The following is a 19,590-nucleotide window of genomic DNA, read 5'->3' as shown; positions in this document are numbered from 1 at the left end:
TTTAACATAGAAGCCTAAGCATTGCATCCAGGCACTGCACGTGCCAGAATCATCCAGAAGATGTCAGCAGATTTCAGTTATTTCACTTATTTTTGCATATCTTTTAAAGAAAGAAGGTTAAAGAAGAACAAATTTTCAGATGAACCCCTTAAAATGAATGCACATATAGTAAACATATATACATAGTATATGTGCACTTGGCCCATAAAGTTTAATATATTTTCTTCAGACTAGACACAGTGGCTCAGCACAGGTTTCTCACAAAACTAAACTTAGATGAACCCCTCTTGCCGTCATCAGGTGTCTTCATCACGAAAGGTGACGTTGGGGTCGGCACCATCGTGGGCTCAGCTGTCTTCAACATCCTGGTCATCATCGGGCTGAGTGGAATCTTTGCAGGACAGGTAGTACAAGCCAGCAGCTATGTATTGACTGTGTTAAAACGTGTCTGCACATTTCTTTTTCAAACAACACTTTATCAGATAAGTATGAGGAAATAGCAATAGAACACAAATCAATGTAATATGCCTCTTGAGTTGTTAATTTAAGTGTTATTTCACACATAGTTACAGACAGAATTACGCTATATAATACACTTTAAATAAAGCGCTATCATGCTGGTGATGTTGAATGATCACATCCTGTCTGTCAGTAATGATACCTTACTGAAACCATTATGGCTTTCCTCCACAGACAGTGGCTTTGACATGGTGGTCTCTTTTCAGAGATTCCTTTTATTACATTTTGTCTGTACTGGCACTTATCATGGTAAGATTTGAATTTAGGCAATATTATCTTTTTACTTGGCTTTAACTCCCCCCAACTACATTTTAAAGATTCTGTTTTGTTCTCTTTTAAGGTTATCTATGACGCCAGAGTTGTGTGGTAAGTTGCGCTTTTACATTTGGTTGATTTGCTCCTTTGATGGTGTGAGACGATGCTTCATACTGAATAACACAGCAAGCAGTGCTCATCATGGGATCACATTTCTATAGAGGCTTTAGAAGGGTTCCTGTTTCCGCTCACACCCTCAATAGTATTCACAAACTTCTCCTTAAGTGATGATGGCGACAGCTTCCACAGAGTGAAAGCTGAATTTGTTGATCCGGTTCCTGATTTATCTTTGATTTTTTTTTTTTTTTTAAAGTTTTAAAAAAACCTTCAGAACGTCTTTTTTTAGCCTGCCAAAGCTCATTGCCGTGTCAGCCGCTGGGAAGACGGAGATCAGTTTAAAATCTGTCTGTAAAATTGTTTTTGATTTGTTTAATTTGTGTGACGGCGTGTGTCAGCAGCATGACTGCGCAGTGTCGCTGTTGGATTGATTTGTTTTGTGAAGCTGTTAAATCTGCTGCGGTCACATTTTTTGCTTTTGGTGCATTTTGGCCTTTTTATCCTAAATATTTCCTTTTATGTTGACTTGAAGACTTTTAAAAAACAAAAAGGGGGGTATACACTGTGCTCTATGTGAGTGGACTTAATGAAAGAGCAGACATATTTATGGACTTGAAGTTGGTTGCAGCAATGAGTTGCTGTGAGATATGTGGTAGAGTGTTAATTGAGTCGCGTTGCGCCCTACTGAGACTGTGCTGTTGTATTTCACCTCGCTCCTGTCCCTCTGAACAAAAGCTAGCAGATTAATGTTGCAGCTGCCTTTGCCAAAATCACTCTTTGAAAACCTGAGTCATAAATCTTCAGAGTTCACGCAGTCTGTAGCAGATCATTGCTTTGAACATAGCTTGTTTGTGAGGAAAGCTAATGAAGGTAAAAGTATAAAAATGGATGATTTTTACTGTTGTATGGTTTGAGAGTCTTCTGCCACCATTGCTGCACCACTCTGCAGCAATGAAAACAGAACAGTTCTATTAAGATATTTCTTTGCTAAGTTGTTTAATTTGTGTAAATAAAACGCTGGCTCATCTTTTTAAATTACAGTAGATACCTTCTTAAGCAGAAAAAATAGATTGCTGTTAAGTGGCTTAAAGAACCATAAACGCTTTTTATGAAAGGAAGATCGTACTAAAAATGAGTAAAAAAAGAAGCAAATGTTTAAAGAAAAGCACTTTCAGAAAGGCTGGAGAGTGATGAAGGTTGGGTTGAGAGTTTTCAATTGTGCTGCAATTGGGTAAAAGTGTAGAGCAAAGAAATGTGACCTGGAAAATCTTGGTGTTTTTAAACTTTTCCCTAATTTAAACCTCTGAAACACAAATTTTGAGTGTTCATAAAAGGGTTATTTATATCATTTGAAGAATATTCACTACTGTGTCAAGGAAAACAGGTCAGAGCAAGCTTAATGTGATCAAAAACAAAACCGTAAATATGGGATGTGACAGAACACACACCTACACAAAACTGTCTCCATGTCTGTACATTACATTCTGCATCACAGATATACCCATATTATTCTACCAAATCTGTGAAAGTTTTTCTTTCTTTTTTTTTTTTTTTATTTTTAAATCTAACAAAATCTTTAAAATCCATATAATTTATAAATACACAACATCATAAACAAACAAGTCTGTGTAAACATTTATCGTTTACATATGTGACTAAGTTGATGAACAGTGAAACGGCTGCATGGATGATATGAATACAAAATTATTAAACTTGTTGTAAATAATCTGGTTACTCTTTAACCACATAGTAACATGCTGAGAACATTGCATTCAGACAGCAGCTGAATGTGACTCCTGGTAAAGTCAGTCTTTCAACAAGCAACATGCATTTATGTCCAGCTGTAGCGGAGATTTAAGGTTGCTCAGAGGACGCCTTTAAAAACCAAACAGCTGACTGATGTCAGGGATATTCTACAGGGAATATCCTGTTGCATAAGTGTTTTGGAAAAATAGAAATATAATGTGTTTATGTTTATTAGTATTAAAGAGGCTCTGTGACTGCAGGAAGCAACATCTCCATTAAAACAGGAGCTGGGAAGATGGGTGTCTTTGAAGCTACATTTTGGAGAGAACTTTGAACCTTCTGTGTGTTTTTTCACTCTTCAGGTGGGAATCCTTGATGCTTATGACCATGTATGCAATATACATCATAATCATGAAGTAAGTTTACCAGCCCCAAACCTTTTGTCTTCGTTTTCCTGTATGTGAACTATTTGAAGAAATGGTGTTAAGCATATACACAGTTGCAATGTAGCGGATTTGTTTTGGTTGCAGGTTCAACTCTCAGCTTTCAGTGTTTGTGAAGCATCAGCTCACGAGCGGCAGGCTGTGCTGCCGCAGATCAGAGGAACACAGAGATAACAAGATGGGAGAAGATGCTGCAGCATGCAACACCTCTCTGGTTCTTCTTAACAAAGGTCAGGAGAGCATCACCTTTAGAGCTGATAAACATGTCTGTGGAGTAAATTGATTTGTTGTTTGTGTCCAACCACCCACACCTCTCACAGGGCAACCTCATGGCCAGGACAATCCTCCCGTCATTATGGTAGACGAGCTGCTCATCCTCAACCCCCAAAAACTGTCCTTCTCAGACGCCGGCTTGCGTATCATGATCACTCCACACTTCTCGCCCCGCACCAGGCTCTCCATGGCAGGACGTGTGCTCATCAGCGAGGTACGCAGTGCACTTACTAGGGCTGTGACAATATGCTTTTGTTCCGATTCGATTCGATTCTGATTTTTTGGGTGCCGATTTGATTTAAACTGCGGTTTTCATATTTCTTCGATATTGCTGATTTTTGTAGATTAAAAACTAAATAAATGTATAAAACTTTTTTTTTGCCCGTTATTTGTCTTGATTTCAATTAGGCAAAACAACAGCGTAGTCAGACCATCATATTGCTGCTATAATGCCCAAGAAGACAAGTTAAAAGATCAATAAAAATGACAAAAATTTTATAATGGATTATTTTTATTTCGTTGGAAAATTTTTTTTTTTTTTTTTTTTTTTTAACAAAAAATCTATTTTAAATTTGTGAAGCAAAAAAATCGTGATTTTTGATTTTTCGATTAGATTTTCCCAGCCTTAGCACCTACAGTATCTAACATCATGCATACCGATACAACAAAGTCTTTAACCAAAACTCATGATCTGTCACCGCAGAGGCAGAGACTGATCCGTAGTTCGAAGCACCAGCGGGATGGTGAAGCTGGGCCTGGGTCAAGAGGGGGGTCAACCAGCAACAGCCTGAAGAGAACGGGCTCCTGCAGCCTGGAAAATGGAGGCGGTAGATCCGGGTTAAGAGATGCAGAGTCTGGAGAAAAAAATGGGGCAGAGGTGTGCCGACCAGAGGAGGAAGAAGAAGATGATGATGATGGGATTTTCAGTCCGATGCGCATACCAGGTGATGATCCAACCAATGAGCCTTTTGACAACCTTACTTCATCATCTCCACTTGGTTGCTATAGCCAGCAGGGTATCGAGTCTGTGAATTACACGCACAAGTAACTTCTGAATTAAAGAACATCTGACTACAGCATTTACAGCATGACTGTCTGAAGTTTCTCAGAACATGAAGCTCTTCATTGTTTGATTGCATTGAAGGTACCATGTGTTTTAATAAGTCATGTTTTGTGTGTGACAGGCAGCTGCTGTGCACGGGTCAAGTGGCTGATCACCTGGCCTCTGGGCTTCTTGCTTTACTGCACTGTGCCAAACTGTGTTCTGCCACGCTGGCACCGCTGGTTCATGGTCACTTTTGTGGCCTCCACCCTGTGGATTGCTGTCTTCTCCTACCTCATGGTGTGGATGGTAAGAAGGCGGCAAACCAAAAGAATACATATATTTCAGCAGACTGGTGGGCTGTCCTGTACATATAACACCTTTGTGTATATAAAAAAAGAAGCAGATAAAAGGTTTTGCTGGTTTGAAAAAGACTTATCTTAGGAGGAACTATTGTAGAAACTATCACTTTATGCATGCTGGAAATATTAGTGAGTGCTTTCCCAACAGAACTTAAACATCACACACGCAGGTCTTTCCAGCAGACTAAATCCTGATGTTTTCACATTTTTATCAGGTCACTATCATCAGTTACACACTCGACATCCCAGACTACATCATGGGCATAACCTTCCTGGCAGCAGGGACCAGTGTACCTGACTGCATGGCAAGTCTCATTGTTGCTCGACAAGGTAACATAAACAGAAGTGTTATCCTGAATCTCCATCTTTATCCGTCTCTGGTGGTTCCCTATTTGTGGTTTTGGTTTCAGTTCGGTCTTTCTTTTCCCAGGCATGGGGGACATGGCCGTGTCCAACTCCATAGGCAGCAATATCTTTGACATCCTGTTGGGTTTGGGCTTCCCCTGGGCTTTGCGTACCCTGGTGGTGGACCACGGATCTATAGTATGCAAACACTATCTATTACGCCCATTTATTTATTTTTGCTGTTTAAAGTGTATTTGATTGTGTGTGAGAGGGTTTGGATGTCAGATCTGTTGAGCAATCTTTGATATTATTTTTTTTGTTTTTGTCCCTACAGGTCTCCATAAATAATAAAGGACTTGTATATTCTGTCATCCTGCTGCTGGCATCAGTGTTTCTGACAGTGAGTTTATTCAAAATGCTGCACAGCTATTTAAAAAAATGTAGTCCTTAAAGTGTCTTAAAATCCTAAAAAATGAAAAAATAGGTGGCTTTGTTGACACAGCCAAAAATGACATATATCCCTGGAGAGAAATTACAATATTGTAGGAGCCTATTAAGGATGTGAGATTAGTGACATAGTGAGATGTATCAGGCTGTAAATCAAGGTCTGGGTGTAATCCAGATGGAAACCTACGCCTGAACAGCTTTCTGTTTCAGCTTTTCACCCGAAATCATCAGGAAAAAAAAAAGCTACATCATCTCATGAAATCTTGATAAGGTTAAATTCTAGACAGAAATCAAACTAATTATATTTCAGCGTTATCCCACTAATTTACATTAAATTGTCAAATCACTGACAGAAGATGAGTAGTTTAACCACCTTCTCTTAAAATCTCAGTTGACCAGTTGGATATTGAGCTAATCCTGACAGTTAACTTATTTTTTTTATTTAATACAGTGTGAAGATATATACATATTGTCATTTTGTCTAATGTGTTTAATATTTGACAACTGATTAAAATCTTGACTAAAATTTGGTTCTTGTGAAGATAAATATAGATACGCGTGGTGGTGCTTTTCTTGCACTGATCTCTGTTTACATTTAGGTGACGAGTGTTCATCTGAACCACTGGAGGCTGGACCGCCGGCTGGGTCTGGGTCTGTTGTTTCTCTATGCCATCTTCCTGCTCTGCTCCATCCTCTTCGGGCAGATGTAAGGCCTTATGGTCATTTGTCCAACCATATCACATGACTCGTCCTATAGTTACCTTACTACCAGATGTCCTCTTATCTGAAGCTAAAACAAAACAAAAAAAAACTAAACAAAAAAAACAAAACAGAGTGAACAGTGTTGTTGTGTTTCTTGTAAGAACTTCTGTGCACCCCTGTAGGCATCACTAAGGTGATAATATACAACTACACTTAAACATTTAGCATATTTTCTGTCCTTTTTGTACCGTGCTGTGCTTGATAACAGTGTTCTGGTAACAAGTAGGGTAACTTAGCAAAAATATTACAATAGGAAATGGAGGCAGCAGAGTTGGTAGCCTAATATTAACATTAAAAAGGAAATGATACCAACAATGTGATCTTGGAAACCTTTTTTAAAATTTTTTTTTTTTTTTAATTACAACTTGTCAGTTTTTGCACAGTGCTGTTAGTACTTAATGATAACTGTTAAGATTATTTACAAAACCAAGCTTAAATTTGTATTAAGAAACAAATCTTGCAACCCAAGTTTAAGCTGTCACGTCTTCTAGCTTTTCCCGCAAATCTCCAAGCTTTATTTTTCCTCTTAAAAACTACAAATTACAAAGCCTAGCAGCTAATTTGCTAGCTAACAATCTACAAATATGAACGTCTACTTGATATTTTATAACAAATGTTGTGTTGTCACTATTTTATTAAAGCAATAAGTCAATAGAAGTTTCGATTCAGAGTAATTCTACGTAACTTGTAATTTATTTATCTCCTTAGGGTTTGTGCTCTGAATGCTGCTGCGGCTACGTTAATTTATGCTCACAAGCTAGTTTTATCAACATCACTGCAAGCACAAGCTTCTACCTGGTGCTGAAAACACTGTCTATTGCATTTTTTTTTTTTCTTTACTGGCAACACTTATGAAACTGTTTTAGCAGATTTTGCACAGTTGCGCTTTTAAAGAGGGTATTTGCTAAAAAGAGCCTACACACCAAACCCAGCACAAGGAAAAATGTTCTAAATAGGCCAAACGACTTGTTAAAAGGATTAAAATCCAATAGAAATTATACTGCTGTGTCATGCTTGGAACTTTTTCCAATACATATTTTGAATGTACACCATAGCTGATAAAATTAGTGCAAAAATAAAACATTTATTGAAATGTAGCAGCACTGACTTACAGCAAAGAATCTTTGAACAGCTACTAAAGGACACCATGTGTGTGCAAGAGACTTTTATAGTAATTGATTAAAAAAAAAGCACATTATTGTGAAAATATTTTGCCTACCTATTTCAAAGCAGTAAAAAAATACTTTACACTGGCACAGTGTAAAGTATAAAAATGAGAATAACCTAGCATTACAGTATTTTTTTAAAGTCTTATTACTATGAAGTCTAATATATAGTGTACTTATGAGTGTCACAACTTTTAATGACTTTGGGTGTAAGCTAGTAATATACTTTAATGTTTTGGTACGACAATCGATGTTTGTAATGTTTCTTGTACATTTTATGGAATTATTTTAGTTTGGTGGAACATTTTTTAAGGAAACAAATGGGATCGTCACACACCCACACAGTGCACAGACATTTACTCCCAAGAGTTGCTCACAACATTGATTGAAAAAGAAACAAATGCTCACAGTTTGACTGTTTTTATTTTTTAAAAAGAAAAATAAATTAATAATACACACATTAATAGAAAAGGGTCCAATGCTCACAAATAATGTGTAGAACATGAATGATCATAACTCAGTCGTTTTTTAGTTTTAATCTTTTAAATTGAGTTTAAACTATTTTAAACGGGGGTTTCATTATTCAAGGTTTTCAATGGAAGGTACCTGAAGATGGGCATAATGTAAATGTCTTGCAAGGTTACATTGTTTAGGTGCAGCTGATAATTGTCTTTATTTTAAACCTGTAAGTGTTTCAAAGAAAAAAGTTTAGACCACATCCTAGTAAAATTTCTGTGGTGGGACCTTAAAAGGGCGTTTTGGTTTTTTTTTTTTAAAAAAAAAGAAAAAAGAAAAAAAAAAAAGGATTGGACCAATAATTGTCCCCATTAGAAGAGACCGATAAGAAAACAATAGCCTCACACACTGCTTGTGGATTCAGTTTGTATTGTAATGACATGTTTTGCGATTAACCTGATTTACATGAATATTACCTGCTAAAGAAAATATTAGTTTGTTTTTTTGTTTTTTTTTAAATATATGATTTTCTTAAGTTTCCAAAATGGCAAATCTTTTTCACATGGCTGTACATTTACAGTGTGTATGTTATGGCAAATCATGCTGCATTTTCAGTTCCCTATATACACTGACTGTTCCCGTGTCATCCAGGAAAAAAGGCACATATTAGTTTTAAGTGTATGGAAGTACTGTCAGTATTTGGTATTGTTAATTATCTGTGAATTCTACATGTTCCATCAAAGGGATCCTGGTGATTTTGTTTTTCCCTTTCAAGTGACTGTACAATAATTATCATTCTCCTCTTGACAATACTTTTTACTGTTTGTAAATGTTAAACTGCTTACATAGCTTTACAAGACCGAATGTCTAACAGAGACTTGGTTTGTGGTATTTTGATATTTTGAACAAATACATAGTTAGAAATTTGTGAATTATTGTAAGAGAACAAATGCTTATTTTTGTTCAATGGACCATGATGACTTAATCATTTCCTTTTCATTTCATTATTTATCCACTGACAAGTTCAAGCTTATCTCATACACAAGAAAAACAGAAAATTAAACTCAATGAATTCAGTCATTAATCAACTAAAAATGTAGAACAGTTGCTTGTGAGGTACTTTTTTTTCCAGTTTGTGCTGTCAACCATATTAATTTAGGTCAAATTTGGAATATCATTTCAGAAATGCAAGTAATAAAAGTAATCATTAGATTCCATTATTTTAACATGTGAAAGTAGTTTTTTTTTCCCTCTTATCTTTACCTGAAGCAGAAATTGTCTTTTCCCATTCTGATCTCCATCCCCGTGATGATTCACACCACTCTGTCATGCTCTTTCACTCAGCCGTCAGGGGTTGGCATAAGCTTCCCATCTAGATTTCTTCATATAAATAATTCAAACACATGAACTGTTCTCCAAAGAATGTTCGGTTTATTTTTTTGCTGTGATGTTGGAGATAATATCTTAGAGTAAAGGAAAAAATATGCCGCTTTAGAGTGTATTGGATCATAGAAGACTGTTGTATTTTGAGTGCAATAAAGAAAAAAGTGCAATAAGACTTTGCTGTTTTTAACCTGTTATTTTCTGTAGGAAGCAGTGATTCTAAAGGCACTGAGGTGCAGCTGAGTGATTACAAAGTGACAAGTTAGTGCAGGACTGCCACCTAATGGAGTGTGACAGATGTAAAAGAACTACATCTGTAATCATTTTTTGCATACAAGGGTGTCTGTAATTTGCTCGAGTTGCAGCTCTTCTGATGGTCTTTAAGAATAATTTAGAACTATCCTCAGACATCCATGCTCTCCTGTTCGACATCTAATTTATTGATGTTTATACTGATGTGTGCTGTAAATTAAGCTAAACCGGTTAGAGAGCAGAGAATTTAATTTGAGGTAAAAACCTTTAAAGATAGATGCAGGAAATGTTGACATTTTAAAGCTGATTAAGCAGTTAAATTTTAATCTAAATTTTTCTTTGGAATTATTCTGACAGGCTGGGGGGGGGGAAAAGTGATCGGAGTAACAGGTTGCTTCAGTTTGTAAGAACGGGCAGGTTTCCTAATAAAAGTACATTTGATAAATGCTGCAATCAATCACCAAGTATCAAAGTATCAGAAATAGGAGAACACATCAGGTTATAGTGCTTAGTATTTTATTTTCCTGAAGATGTTTTTTCATACAATAAAACATTCCATCATAATCCAAGTACAAGTCCACCCAAAGGGAATTAACCTATGTAAACCTATAATCTGGATTTTAATATCACTTAATTTAATGAGCAATTCTCTCCCAAAGCTACAAACAGGACAACCATAATCTGGTATTCAATAATTACTGAATAGTTGTGATGCGGCTAAAGGTGGACAATCTTCTAATTCATACGAGTTCCATTCAAAGGCTGCAAGACTAAACCCTTCAGTGTTTGCCTCCTAATCCCATTACGGACTTTGCTTCTTGTTTAGAGCTTTGGCAGAGAGCGGCTCACTTGAGACCTAGATCCTAGATCACAGGATTAACTAGAAAGCAGTTCAACCTAACTCCCAAAATGTCCCACGCATCAGGTATGCAAACATCAATGAATACAAAACAGATAAATATCCTAGTAGCCATGGTCTCTACATAAAACATGAAGTTTAAAAGGTGAAAATAAACCAAGTGACACTCGTGTAATGCTTTATTAATTGTTAGTTGGCTATTGAAATGACATGATAGCATGGTTAATTTATATTACACCGCTTCCCAGACACCGTTACTGATCTAACTGAGACGACTACGTAGCATGAGTGCAGACAGTTACTGAACGTGCGCCTGGTTTACTGTAGAGTATGCTGTTATTAAACAGACACTGCAGCTGTCGTCACCATTCGTTCCTCTGATGTTCTCCCATCTACCTGCAGCTTGTTTCACTCCTTTAAATCCTGCTTCTGTTTGAGGTAAAGTAACTGCTTCAGCAGTCCAGTCAGGCAATTTTCCTCAGCCTTACCACTGAAGGAAACCGTTGCATAATAAAAACTCTTAAAGCAGTGACAAAAACAGCACTCTTCCCAGGACTAAATATATAAGCTCTTTTCTACAACATGGAGTCATCCATAACTGCAGCCACAGCCTACCTATAATAACAGTTTCTTATCAGTAAATTTACAGTATCAAAGAATATCTATCAGTCTAAACAGACTAAAAGTCCCTGCCATCCCAGAATCATACAGGAAATCTAATATTGCTTTTCCACTGTTACAATCTGTGAGATCACTTGCACGTCAACTGCATTAAAACTACTAAATGCTGTCACAACTGACACCAGATGTGGTGTGTGTGGTGAGCAAACTGCTAGAACACAGCAATATTCCCTTTACCTGACTGCTGCTCTAAATGAGATTTGTTTTTAATGGAACGTTAAACCGCCTATAAGGACCAGTTCTGCATCATCAGGTCTGCTTTGTATTGCTGCAGTCTTAGTGCCAACAACAAACAGGTTTGTCTAAAAGTCCCAAAAGCCTGAATGAAACACGCTCAACAGTGCATCTTCATGCAGTCACGTAAACGCTTACGTCAGGAGGACCGAAGTCTGCACTGAGATTTGCTGTCCTGCAGCTTTTAAATGCATCCCTTCTCCCAACACACCTGAAGCAAGTGGCTGAATTGGCTCATCGGGACGTCATTCAGTTCTGCAGATGGTAACAGGCTATTTGATTTGATTGAGGTGTGCTGGAGAAAAGATGCATCTAAAAGCTGCAGGACAGTAGATCTTTAGGACCGGACTTGTGCATCCCCTACCTTATGTGCAACTCGATGAGCTTCCAGCACACAAGAGCCAAACAGATCACAGTCTAACCTGCTTCCCTGGATCCCGCAGCCTCTGGGTAACTCTACAAGAGCCTACATGACTCCATCAACTTTTTCTAGTTCTTTTTTCCTCTTTGTGTCGGTGTTTGGCCAGTGGCAGTGGAGGAGATGGAACAATCATTCACAGTCTCAGCAAATCCCTTTGACTATCAGATGGATTACCAAATATTACCACATTTGGTTGTCGATTTCTCTCCACAGTGATGAGATGGGCAACAATAAAAGACCATTATATGACCATTCTTCTTCTCCAATTTATACATATTTAACACTATTATATACCATAGAAATATATAAATATTATAAAATGTATTTTTTCACTATCAGCAAGCATTGGCATGCCATTTCATATTTCTGCTCTCGTCAAAAAAAAATAAAAAAAATCAGTACACTGCAGACAATAGACAAGGTTTTAGCAACTTTATATATAAAAGCTGAACAGGAATTGATAAATCTGGCTATTTATGCTATGTTTCTGAAATGAATGCTGTTCAAATTAGCTATGTGGCAAAGCGTGTGAAAATAAAAATCTATCAGACTCAATCTGAGGTTGGAACTGTGTAACAGTCATATCTGATGATAGATGAGGCCAGTCTGGTAAGGTATACTTCCCTTTTCACTATTTATCTGTCCAGGACACACTCCCACTGAGGTCAGCTTGTCAGGGCAGCTTTTCGTGGATCTTCAGGGGTAAACCATACTGCTGTGGGACGGTGGGAGGCAAATGAGCATGGGCTAGAGATGCCATCATGATGCTGGCACGTTCTGGTTCTGGTATATGGATGCCTTGTCTTTCAAACGGTCCAGACATAGATGACAGCTCCAACTCCCTGAATGTCACAATCACAGAAATACAGAGATGTTTTAAAAAGACATAAATCACTGAATAAATCACGTATGCAGCATTTCAGCATTTTGGATCAAGACAAAGCAAACTAATTTCCAAGTTTTCTAACTTAAGGCATTCATTAAAGGCAAGGCAAGTTTGTTTATGAATCATATTTAGAAATGAGGACATGCTGACCAGTGCTTAATCACACAAAAGCACACAACATATGTAAAACATTAAGAAAGAAAAAGAATCGGGAAAGGCTAAAGAATAAAAGTGCATCTTCAGCAAACTTTGAAATGTCCAGGTTAGGAGCAGCCCTGATATGAGGGGGGTTACAGAGTTTGGGGACAACAACTGCAAAGGAATGACCCTCAACCTATACTAAATCTGAATATGAGGCGGCTCATCTATGAGGTTATTAACAAAAACTAAAAATCATATCTTCCGTTTGATGGAGAGTCGATGTAAAGAAGCAAGGATTGGGATGACGTGCTCAAATTTACGTGTGCCCGTTATAAGACACACAACTGAATTTTGGACCACCTGTAGTCGGTTAAGGTAGGACAGGTTTATGTTCATGTTAAGTGAGAAAAGATAAAAACATCCATGATTTTGTCAAAAATCACTAAAAGAAAGCGATGCCTCTCATCAAAGGTGGGTTTAGTAAAAGGTTTTCTCTAGGGGTGGGAAAATCAAATTGAAAAATCGGAAATCAGGATTTTTTTCCTTCACAAGTTTAAAATCAATTTTTTTGTTAAAAAAAAACTTTTTTTTTAAATAAATAAAATGAATGCACTGTAATTTTTTTTTTTTTTTTTACTTGTCTTCTTGGGCATTATAGCAGTAGAATGATGGTCTGGCTACTGCTTTGTTTTTTTCTCATTGAAATGAAGAAAAATGATGAGCAAAAAAGGTTTTATACATTTTTTTTTGCGTTTAAGCTACAAAAATCAGCAATATCAGAGAATTGTGAGAATCGCAATTCAAATCGAATCGGCACCCAAAAATTCGGAATCGAATCGGAACAAAAGCATATCGTCACGCCCCTAGTTTTTTAATCTTTAAGCCATTACTTTCTAAAAGTTAGTATTTATTTGACATGGGGGACTCCCTCACCTTCTGGAGGTTCAGACATCGGTGGGTTGAGGCAGTACATGTGATAGCCTCTGTCACAGTCGTCACAGAAGAGAAGCTGATCCTGAAAGAAAAAACACTTCAGCCTCCTAAACAGCTTTGATCCCACTTTACCAGACAGGTGGTACACAACATTCAGTCATTTTCTATACTTCTTGTAAATATGGCAATACACATCCCATGTTTTATACAAATACAACAGTCTGACATCAGACTGAAGGGCTGATGAGAAGACTTAGACTGGATTCTGACTTTCATTTTCCTTTCCAGATGGTATTAGAAACTGAGCTGATCAACATGATGTTTGTGTGCCTGAACATGCACGTGGAGTTTCACTTCCTGCTGGTGATGATGACATCTACAGCAGGTGTTGCCTTAGGAGAGCGAGCAACATCTGCAGTGACTACCATCATCCTACACGTACACCGTTTGCCCTCCTACTCCATAGTACACACTACAGGGGCCTCAGGCCAGAACCATCAGGCTTAGGAACAGTTTCTTCCCATCAACAGTCTTCCCGATGAACTCGGCCCCCCAATCTAATCTCTTTGTATTTTTAGTTTAGGCTGAAATATGAAACTTCAGCAGCAGCAAAAAAGGGGGACTCATCACCTGCTTTCACCACTCAAACTGAAAACCAGTTAAAAAAAACTAAAAGCTAAGTAAACTCACATCGTTCTCAGATGTGCCACACATGTTGCAGCACTTGCACTCGATGCACTGCCAGCGATACGTCTTCACGGCTGCCATCATTACAGGAGTGAACTGCAGGCAGGAGGGGTGGCCTGCAATAACCAAAACAGTTATTTTATAGTTAACCTCCTTTTTAAAAGCACACATGTAGTTTTTTTGTCTATTGCTACTTTATTTCAGTGTTATGAAAATACCTGAGCGTCCACAGTCAGAGCAGGACACCAGCTCCTCTGACTGGCCTGTCTTGTGATTGGTTTTGGAGTCTCCCAGGCAGAAATCACAGTAATTATTCGGCAATGCAAGACCATCTGGACCTTTCTTGGGAGCTAGATGAAAACACCCAGATAGTTCGTCAATAGCCCAGCCAGCAATGATCCCCCAGCTGCACAGCAGTCCCTGCAACCTATTAAATAAATCTGTCTTTTGGTAATCGCTGCTTACTTTTTGGCTCCTCAGGCAATGGCAGCGCAGGCTCGTTTATTTCCATGTCCTCTTTTTCTTCACCTTCCTCCTCAGCCAGATGGGAGTGGGCATAGTGGTAGCTCAGGCCAGGACGGTTCTTGTAGCGCTTCCCACAGACTGCCACAAAGATAGAAAATAGGACATGTATGAATATGATAATCAAGCACAGGCACCCCAGTCCATGATGTAAAAAAGCTACTATTGAGAACTGGATGGCAAATATGTATTTACAGAGAAATTCAGACTTTTTAATGCATTTTCAAGAAAGCTTTTATGAGAATCTCAGGCTTTTAAAGAACTGGAGTAATGAAGAAAACTCTGCAGCGATCATTTTAAATCTGCTGTGGTTGGAAATCAGGGAAACTACATAAAAACATTATAGAGACATAAAGGACAATTCAGAAAAATGTAACTGGACAGACTGGGAGACTTTTAACATTTCCACTCTGTGATTTTTATATGGTGGACTGATTAAATACTAAGTGGAGGTTTTTTATGTAGTGGTAAGTGACGATGTGTGAGACAGACCCAATATTGCCATGTCTGGTCAAATATCAAAACAGACACAATCATACATGGGTACTGAAACTGGAAGGAAAGATGAAACAATGTATAAATAAGAAGAACAAACAAGCGCAGTGATCTCTTTTCTGCTACAGCGCTCAAGACGAAACACAATAACCTCCTCAGAACCGATGTGCCGCTTCAACAGAGCCGTTATAAAACAGAGTCCTGTGTAAAAGCAGCTTCTAACAAGGCTGAAACGTTTGGCCTTTTTCTACAAAATATCTGTAAGGCAGTTGTTGCAGGGTGTGTGGGAGGTTTGTCATAAGGTAAAACTGACTCAAAACTTCTTTCATTTCCACGCAAGTTCTGTCTTTCATTTCCCTAAAATGCTAATTATCCTATTACATCATGTAAAAGAAAGATGTTTTTGGGAAACATGTAAGTAAAGTAGCTACAGACTCAAACAGGCGCATCATACAATGTGACTGTATACAGTGGAAAAGGCTTGACAAGCATTCCCCTACAAAAGGTCAAGCAAACATCAAACGGACACCACTGTAGCAGAAGCTTTTGAAAACATTAAATTTACAATGACAATACACAAGATGCAGAGGTGATGAAGAGGGGGAAAAAAAACGTGACAAAACTACTCTGAGATCAAACTGAAGGCAGTAAGTGTACGGCATAAAGCAAAATGGGGAGGGGGCAGCAAGATCCAGACTGAGAAGTACAAATGACTTGCACAGGCTACAGTTTATCCAGCATATAGACGTAGTTTGTTTAATTTAAAATCAAGAAACACTTTACTAAATCTAGTTGACTATATTTAAGCAATGTAGATTGGAGTTGAGCATTGAACCTCTGAGCTCAACTACACAGAAAGCAAATCTACTTGGTAACACAGACAAAAAGCAAAAAACAGGCAGTGAGGACAAAAGACAAGGCAGACTGGAAGGAAAAGGTAAAGAAGGGAAATATACCTCTTTCAGAAGGTTTTGAAATATGCTTTTGTTTGATAGTGTCTGGAAGAGAGAAGAGAAGGAGACAAGAAAGCACTGGCAGAGGCTCAGAATAAAGCTCATAGAACGACAGTCGGCTAAAAGTGAAACTGCTTGACAGAAGGAAAAAATGCACATCAAGCAGAACAGATTTGTAGTCTTAAAACACCAAAGACGTACAATAAACACATACTTATACTCCATGAAAATACTTGAAATGGAGGTATAGGCAAAGTGAGCCATTATAAAGGGCAAAAAAGGCAAGAAAAGTAAAAAAACAGACTTGTAAAGTTGAGCGAAGAACAGTAAGAAAGTGAAATAGAGATGAACAATAACAGGAAAGAAGGAAGGTGATAGAAAATGCTGTCGGTTGTTGGAACAGATTACAAATAGAACAGCTGTTTCGACCTGGAGTGACCTTCTACTCAGACCTGACTTCACATGCTCTAATCTGGTCAACTGGGACTCACTATCGCAGGCGTACGGCTTGTCTCTGTCCTCCAGCGCTGCTGTGTCCAGTTTCTTCCTGCTGCTGCCCACTCCTCGACCCTGTCCACATTACCAATGTCAATAAACTGGCTGGAACCAAAAGACACACCGCTGGAATTAAAGAGGTATTTACCTTCCCTTTCCCTTTGCCTCTTCTTTTAGGCGTGTCTTCCTCATAATCTTCATCGTCAAGGTCATCCAGGAAGTCATCTGGCTCAAGGATCCTCTATGATACAGAGAGCAGGAGGAGTACAGATGGAATAAAAGAAAATTAAGTAAAATACATCAAGTCCAAGCGTGCCTTACAGCTCATTTCATTTAGCAGCCTAAATAATAAACATTTAACACCAAGACTTATTAGAAATGAAAGGAAAAAAAACCTTTCTAATCCGTGTGGCAGGGTTCAAGCCTCCAGTGTAATCACTTTGATTAGAATCTTCCTCTGATCCCCGGAGGTCTGCAGCTGTCCGCTTGTCCAGGGAATCCCCCTTCAGTAGGGCCTCCAGGCTGCTGCCGTCCGATGAAAGCAGAGCATCCTTCTTCAGCCCTAAATCTAGCTCTATTGGAAAAACACAAATAGCTAAAAACATACCCAAATGCAGTACAATATACAGTACATTTCAATGATTTGTATTGGAAGAATACTAAGTTTCAAAACAAATTAAACAGCTATTCTCGTTTAATTACAAGATAGTTTACACTGAGAAAGCTTTGATAATAATGATGATCATGATTTGTCTGGAAGGTGTAGCTTCATGTATTTTTCTTGAGGTCAACTGGTTATAATGGCAGCTGAGCTGAGCTCATTGCTGGGGTACCTGACTTGACAGGAGGAAAGATAAGCCGTGGGTCTTCTGGAGGATGAGATCTTCTTTTCTTCCTCCATCTCCTGGCTGGGTAAGTATAGAGCTGCCCTGGAGCCATGCCTGAGAGATAGTAGAGCACATCAATCTATGTAACACTAGCTTTACCCACTCAAAACCATGAATATTTACCAGATTACTACAAAAAGTTTCATATGCCATGCTTTGTTCTTTGAGATCAAAATGTTAAGCACTGTGAAGATAAGCATTTCTCCAAACCAAATGTCATTTCAGTGAGCGCCTCACCTGGTCCCCTATGTCTCTTCTCCATCCAGATGTAGCAGTTGCTTTGAGCAACACCGGTCTGGGAGTCGAGGAACGGCATTCGAACACTCCTCTCAGCACACAGCCTGGCGTTGTAGTTGTGACACTGTTCCAAGGCATCTCTATAGTACTGCTCTCCAAGCCTGATGAAACAAAACCAGGGGCAGATTGTATCTATAATTGTCAAAGGACAAAAAGTTACAATGTTCAGCATCACTACAGGAAATTACAAGAGGAAACTGCAATAGCGGGTTCTTTATTTTTAGTAAACCAACAACAAAAAGCTTGGTAGTCAGCTGTGTTATCGGCACAAATATATACCAGTAGTGGCACATATTTATTTCCTATTAGGAAAGATGAGACTGAATGTACTTCAAACTCATAACAGACATTTTTATATTTGTGCAAAGCCCTGAATTCTAAGAAAAGGGGTGAGAAAATATAAACAAATATTCTTATCATCCAGCAACTGCAACTACTGACACAGTCAGGATGCCCCTGAGCGCTTTCCAACACAACAGTAACATTTATTATGCTGCATCTCAGACTGTCACAATCATGACATTTTAGGCATTTATCTTTGTTTTAAGCCTATTTTAAGTTAGTAGAAACAATTCAAGTAACCAAATATGTTTTCTACAAGTTCATGAGTCATTTACTCACAAAATTAATTAAATTAGATCCAATTATTTATATAATCCCTGTACAAATGTGCCTGTAACATTACATGCACAAACATGGTGCATTTAATGTTACAACAAAGTTCACTTTGTTGTAAAGCTCAAAACCACTTCATCAAATTTGAAATGGTTTTTGTATTTTCTCACTCCACTACATGCTTTAAATGACCACAGCCCTTTCATTTACAAAACGTCTCTGTAATTACAGCTAAGTTTGTGTAATTATAGTCTAACATTAAACAGAGTTTCGGTCGAACCAACAAACGAGAAGGAACAACGGAAATGAAAGCACGTTTGAGCGCAGACGGCTCGTGACATCAAAGCATTAAACTTTACACATCAACACAGTTGCCTTGTGCTAATGGGGAAACATGACAGATACAGTTGTTATTAAGGCTAGGCACTTAAACAAACCTGTCTGATCATTAAAAGTCTTTCATTCATTTTAAACGATCGCCATTGATGGCGTTGGACACTTTAGCTTGTTAGCCGCCTAGCTGCTCCACTCACTTAACGTTAGCAGTACGCCACACGTTTCATTATAACGATGTATAACGACTGAATCCATACAAGTACACCAACAGATAGTTTAGGCATGTTTTCCTACTCCCACCAATGAACCGTGTCTCAAAAAGGTCAGCTGCGTGTCTGCTAACTTACACTTCCATATTCCAGGATGTGAACAGGCAAGACACAACGCTCCGACCCCGCTGGCTAACCTTACTAAGTCAATTGGATTGTTGGTAAGCTAACCAGATAAGTTAGTGACTGTGTGGTCATAATGTAATCCCAGTGTGTGTCATCTGCGTAGTTGTAAGGTCAGTAAAGAAGTCCAGCACTTACAGTTTGACAACATTCTCAACAACAGCTGCCATCTTGCTGTGATCCACGGG

General features: G+C 38.3%; 2 protein-coding genes across 3 annotated transcripts in view; one reads left to right on the top strand and one right to left on the bottom strand.

Moving 5' to 3' along the window:
• Nucleotides 1-6,259, top strand: part of LOC306761026 (sodium/potassium/calcium exchanger 3) — a gene marked incomplete at both ends in the record, with an annotated part of 27,620 nt that extends 21,361 nt beyond the window's left edge. Inside the window, 12 exons of the mRNA XM_079247102.1 lie at nt 301-404; nt 694-768; nt 860-885; nt 3,000-3,053; nt 3,168-3,310; nt 3,401-3,567; nt 4,057-4,297; nt 4,538-4,704; nt 4,973-5,087; nt 5,188-5,300; nt 5,437-5,502; nt 6,149-6,259. Coding sequence (XP_079103228.1) covers nt 301-404; nt 694-768; nt 860-885; nt 3,000-3,053; nt 3,168-3,310; nt 3,401-3,567; nt 4,057-4,297; nt 4,538-4,704; nt 4,973-5,087; nt 5,188-5,300; nt 5,437-5,502; nt 6,149-6,259 — 1,382 coding nt within the window. The remainder of the gene's footprint in view (nt 1-300; nt 405-693; nt 769-859; nt 886-2,999; nt 3,054-3,167; nt 3,311-3,400; nt 3,568-4,056; nt 4,298-4,537; nt 4,705-4,972; nt 5,088-5,187; nt 5,301-5,436; nt 5,503-6,148) is intronic.
• A 3,869-nt stretch (nt 6,260-10,128) lies between these two features.
• dpf2 (double PHD fingers 2) lies at nt 10,129-19,590 on the bottom strand. Of its 2 annotated transcripts, XM_079248109.1 has the most exons (12): nt 19,541-19,590; nt 18,000-18,160; nt 17,709-17,816; nt 17,271-17,449; nt 17,024-17,116; nt 16,872-16,950; nt 16,384-16,425; nt 14,876-15,013; nt 14,629-14,760; nt 14,414-14,526; nt 13,724-13,805; nt 10,129-12,605 (listed from the first exon to the last, which is right to left on the bottom strand). In XM_079248109.1, the coding sequence occupies exons 1-12, from the start codon at nt 19,570-19,572 to the stop codon at nt 12,523-12,525; spliced, it is 1,242 nt and encodes a 413-aa protein (XP_079104235.1). In that variant the 5' UTR covers nt 19,573-19,590; the 3' UTR covers nt 10,129-12,522. The 2 variants fall into 2 exon arrangements, with proteins under 2 accessions (XP_079104235.1, XP_079104236.1); XM_079248110.1 differs by lacking the exon at nt 16,384-16,425.

The sequence above is a fragment of the Telmatherina bonti genome (genome assembly GCF_933228915.1).
Source record: "Telmatherina bonti genome assembly, chromosome: 10".
NCBI lineage: Eukaryota > Metazoa > Chordata > Actinopteri > Atheriniformes > Telmatherinidae > Telmatherina > Telmatherina bonti.
This window is presented reverse-complemented; position numbering and strand designations above follow the sequence as displayed.

What these genes read in the sequence shown, in the direction of transcription:
- dpf2 (XM_079248109.1), bottom strand. Translation starts at nt 19,572, where the DNA reads ATGGCAGCTGTTGTTGAGAATGTTGTCAAACT. An exon ending in ATTGCCTGAGGAGCCAAAAA is followed by an intron (nt 14,761 to 14,875) that starts GTAAGCAGCGAT and finishes GTTTTCATCTAG; the next exon opens with CTCCCAAGAAAGGTCCAGAT. An exon ending in CTCTGACTGTGGACGCTCAG is followed by an intron (nt 14,527 to 14,628) that starts GTATTTTCATAA and finishes TGGTTATTGCAG; the next exon opens with GCCACCCCTCCTGCCTGCAG.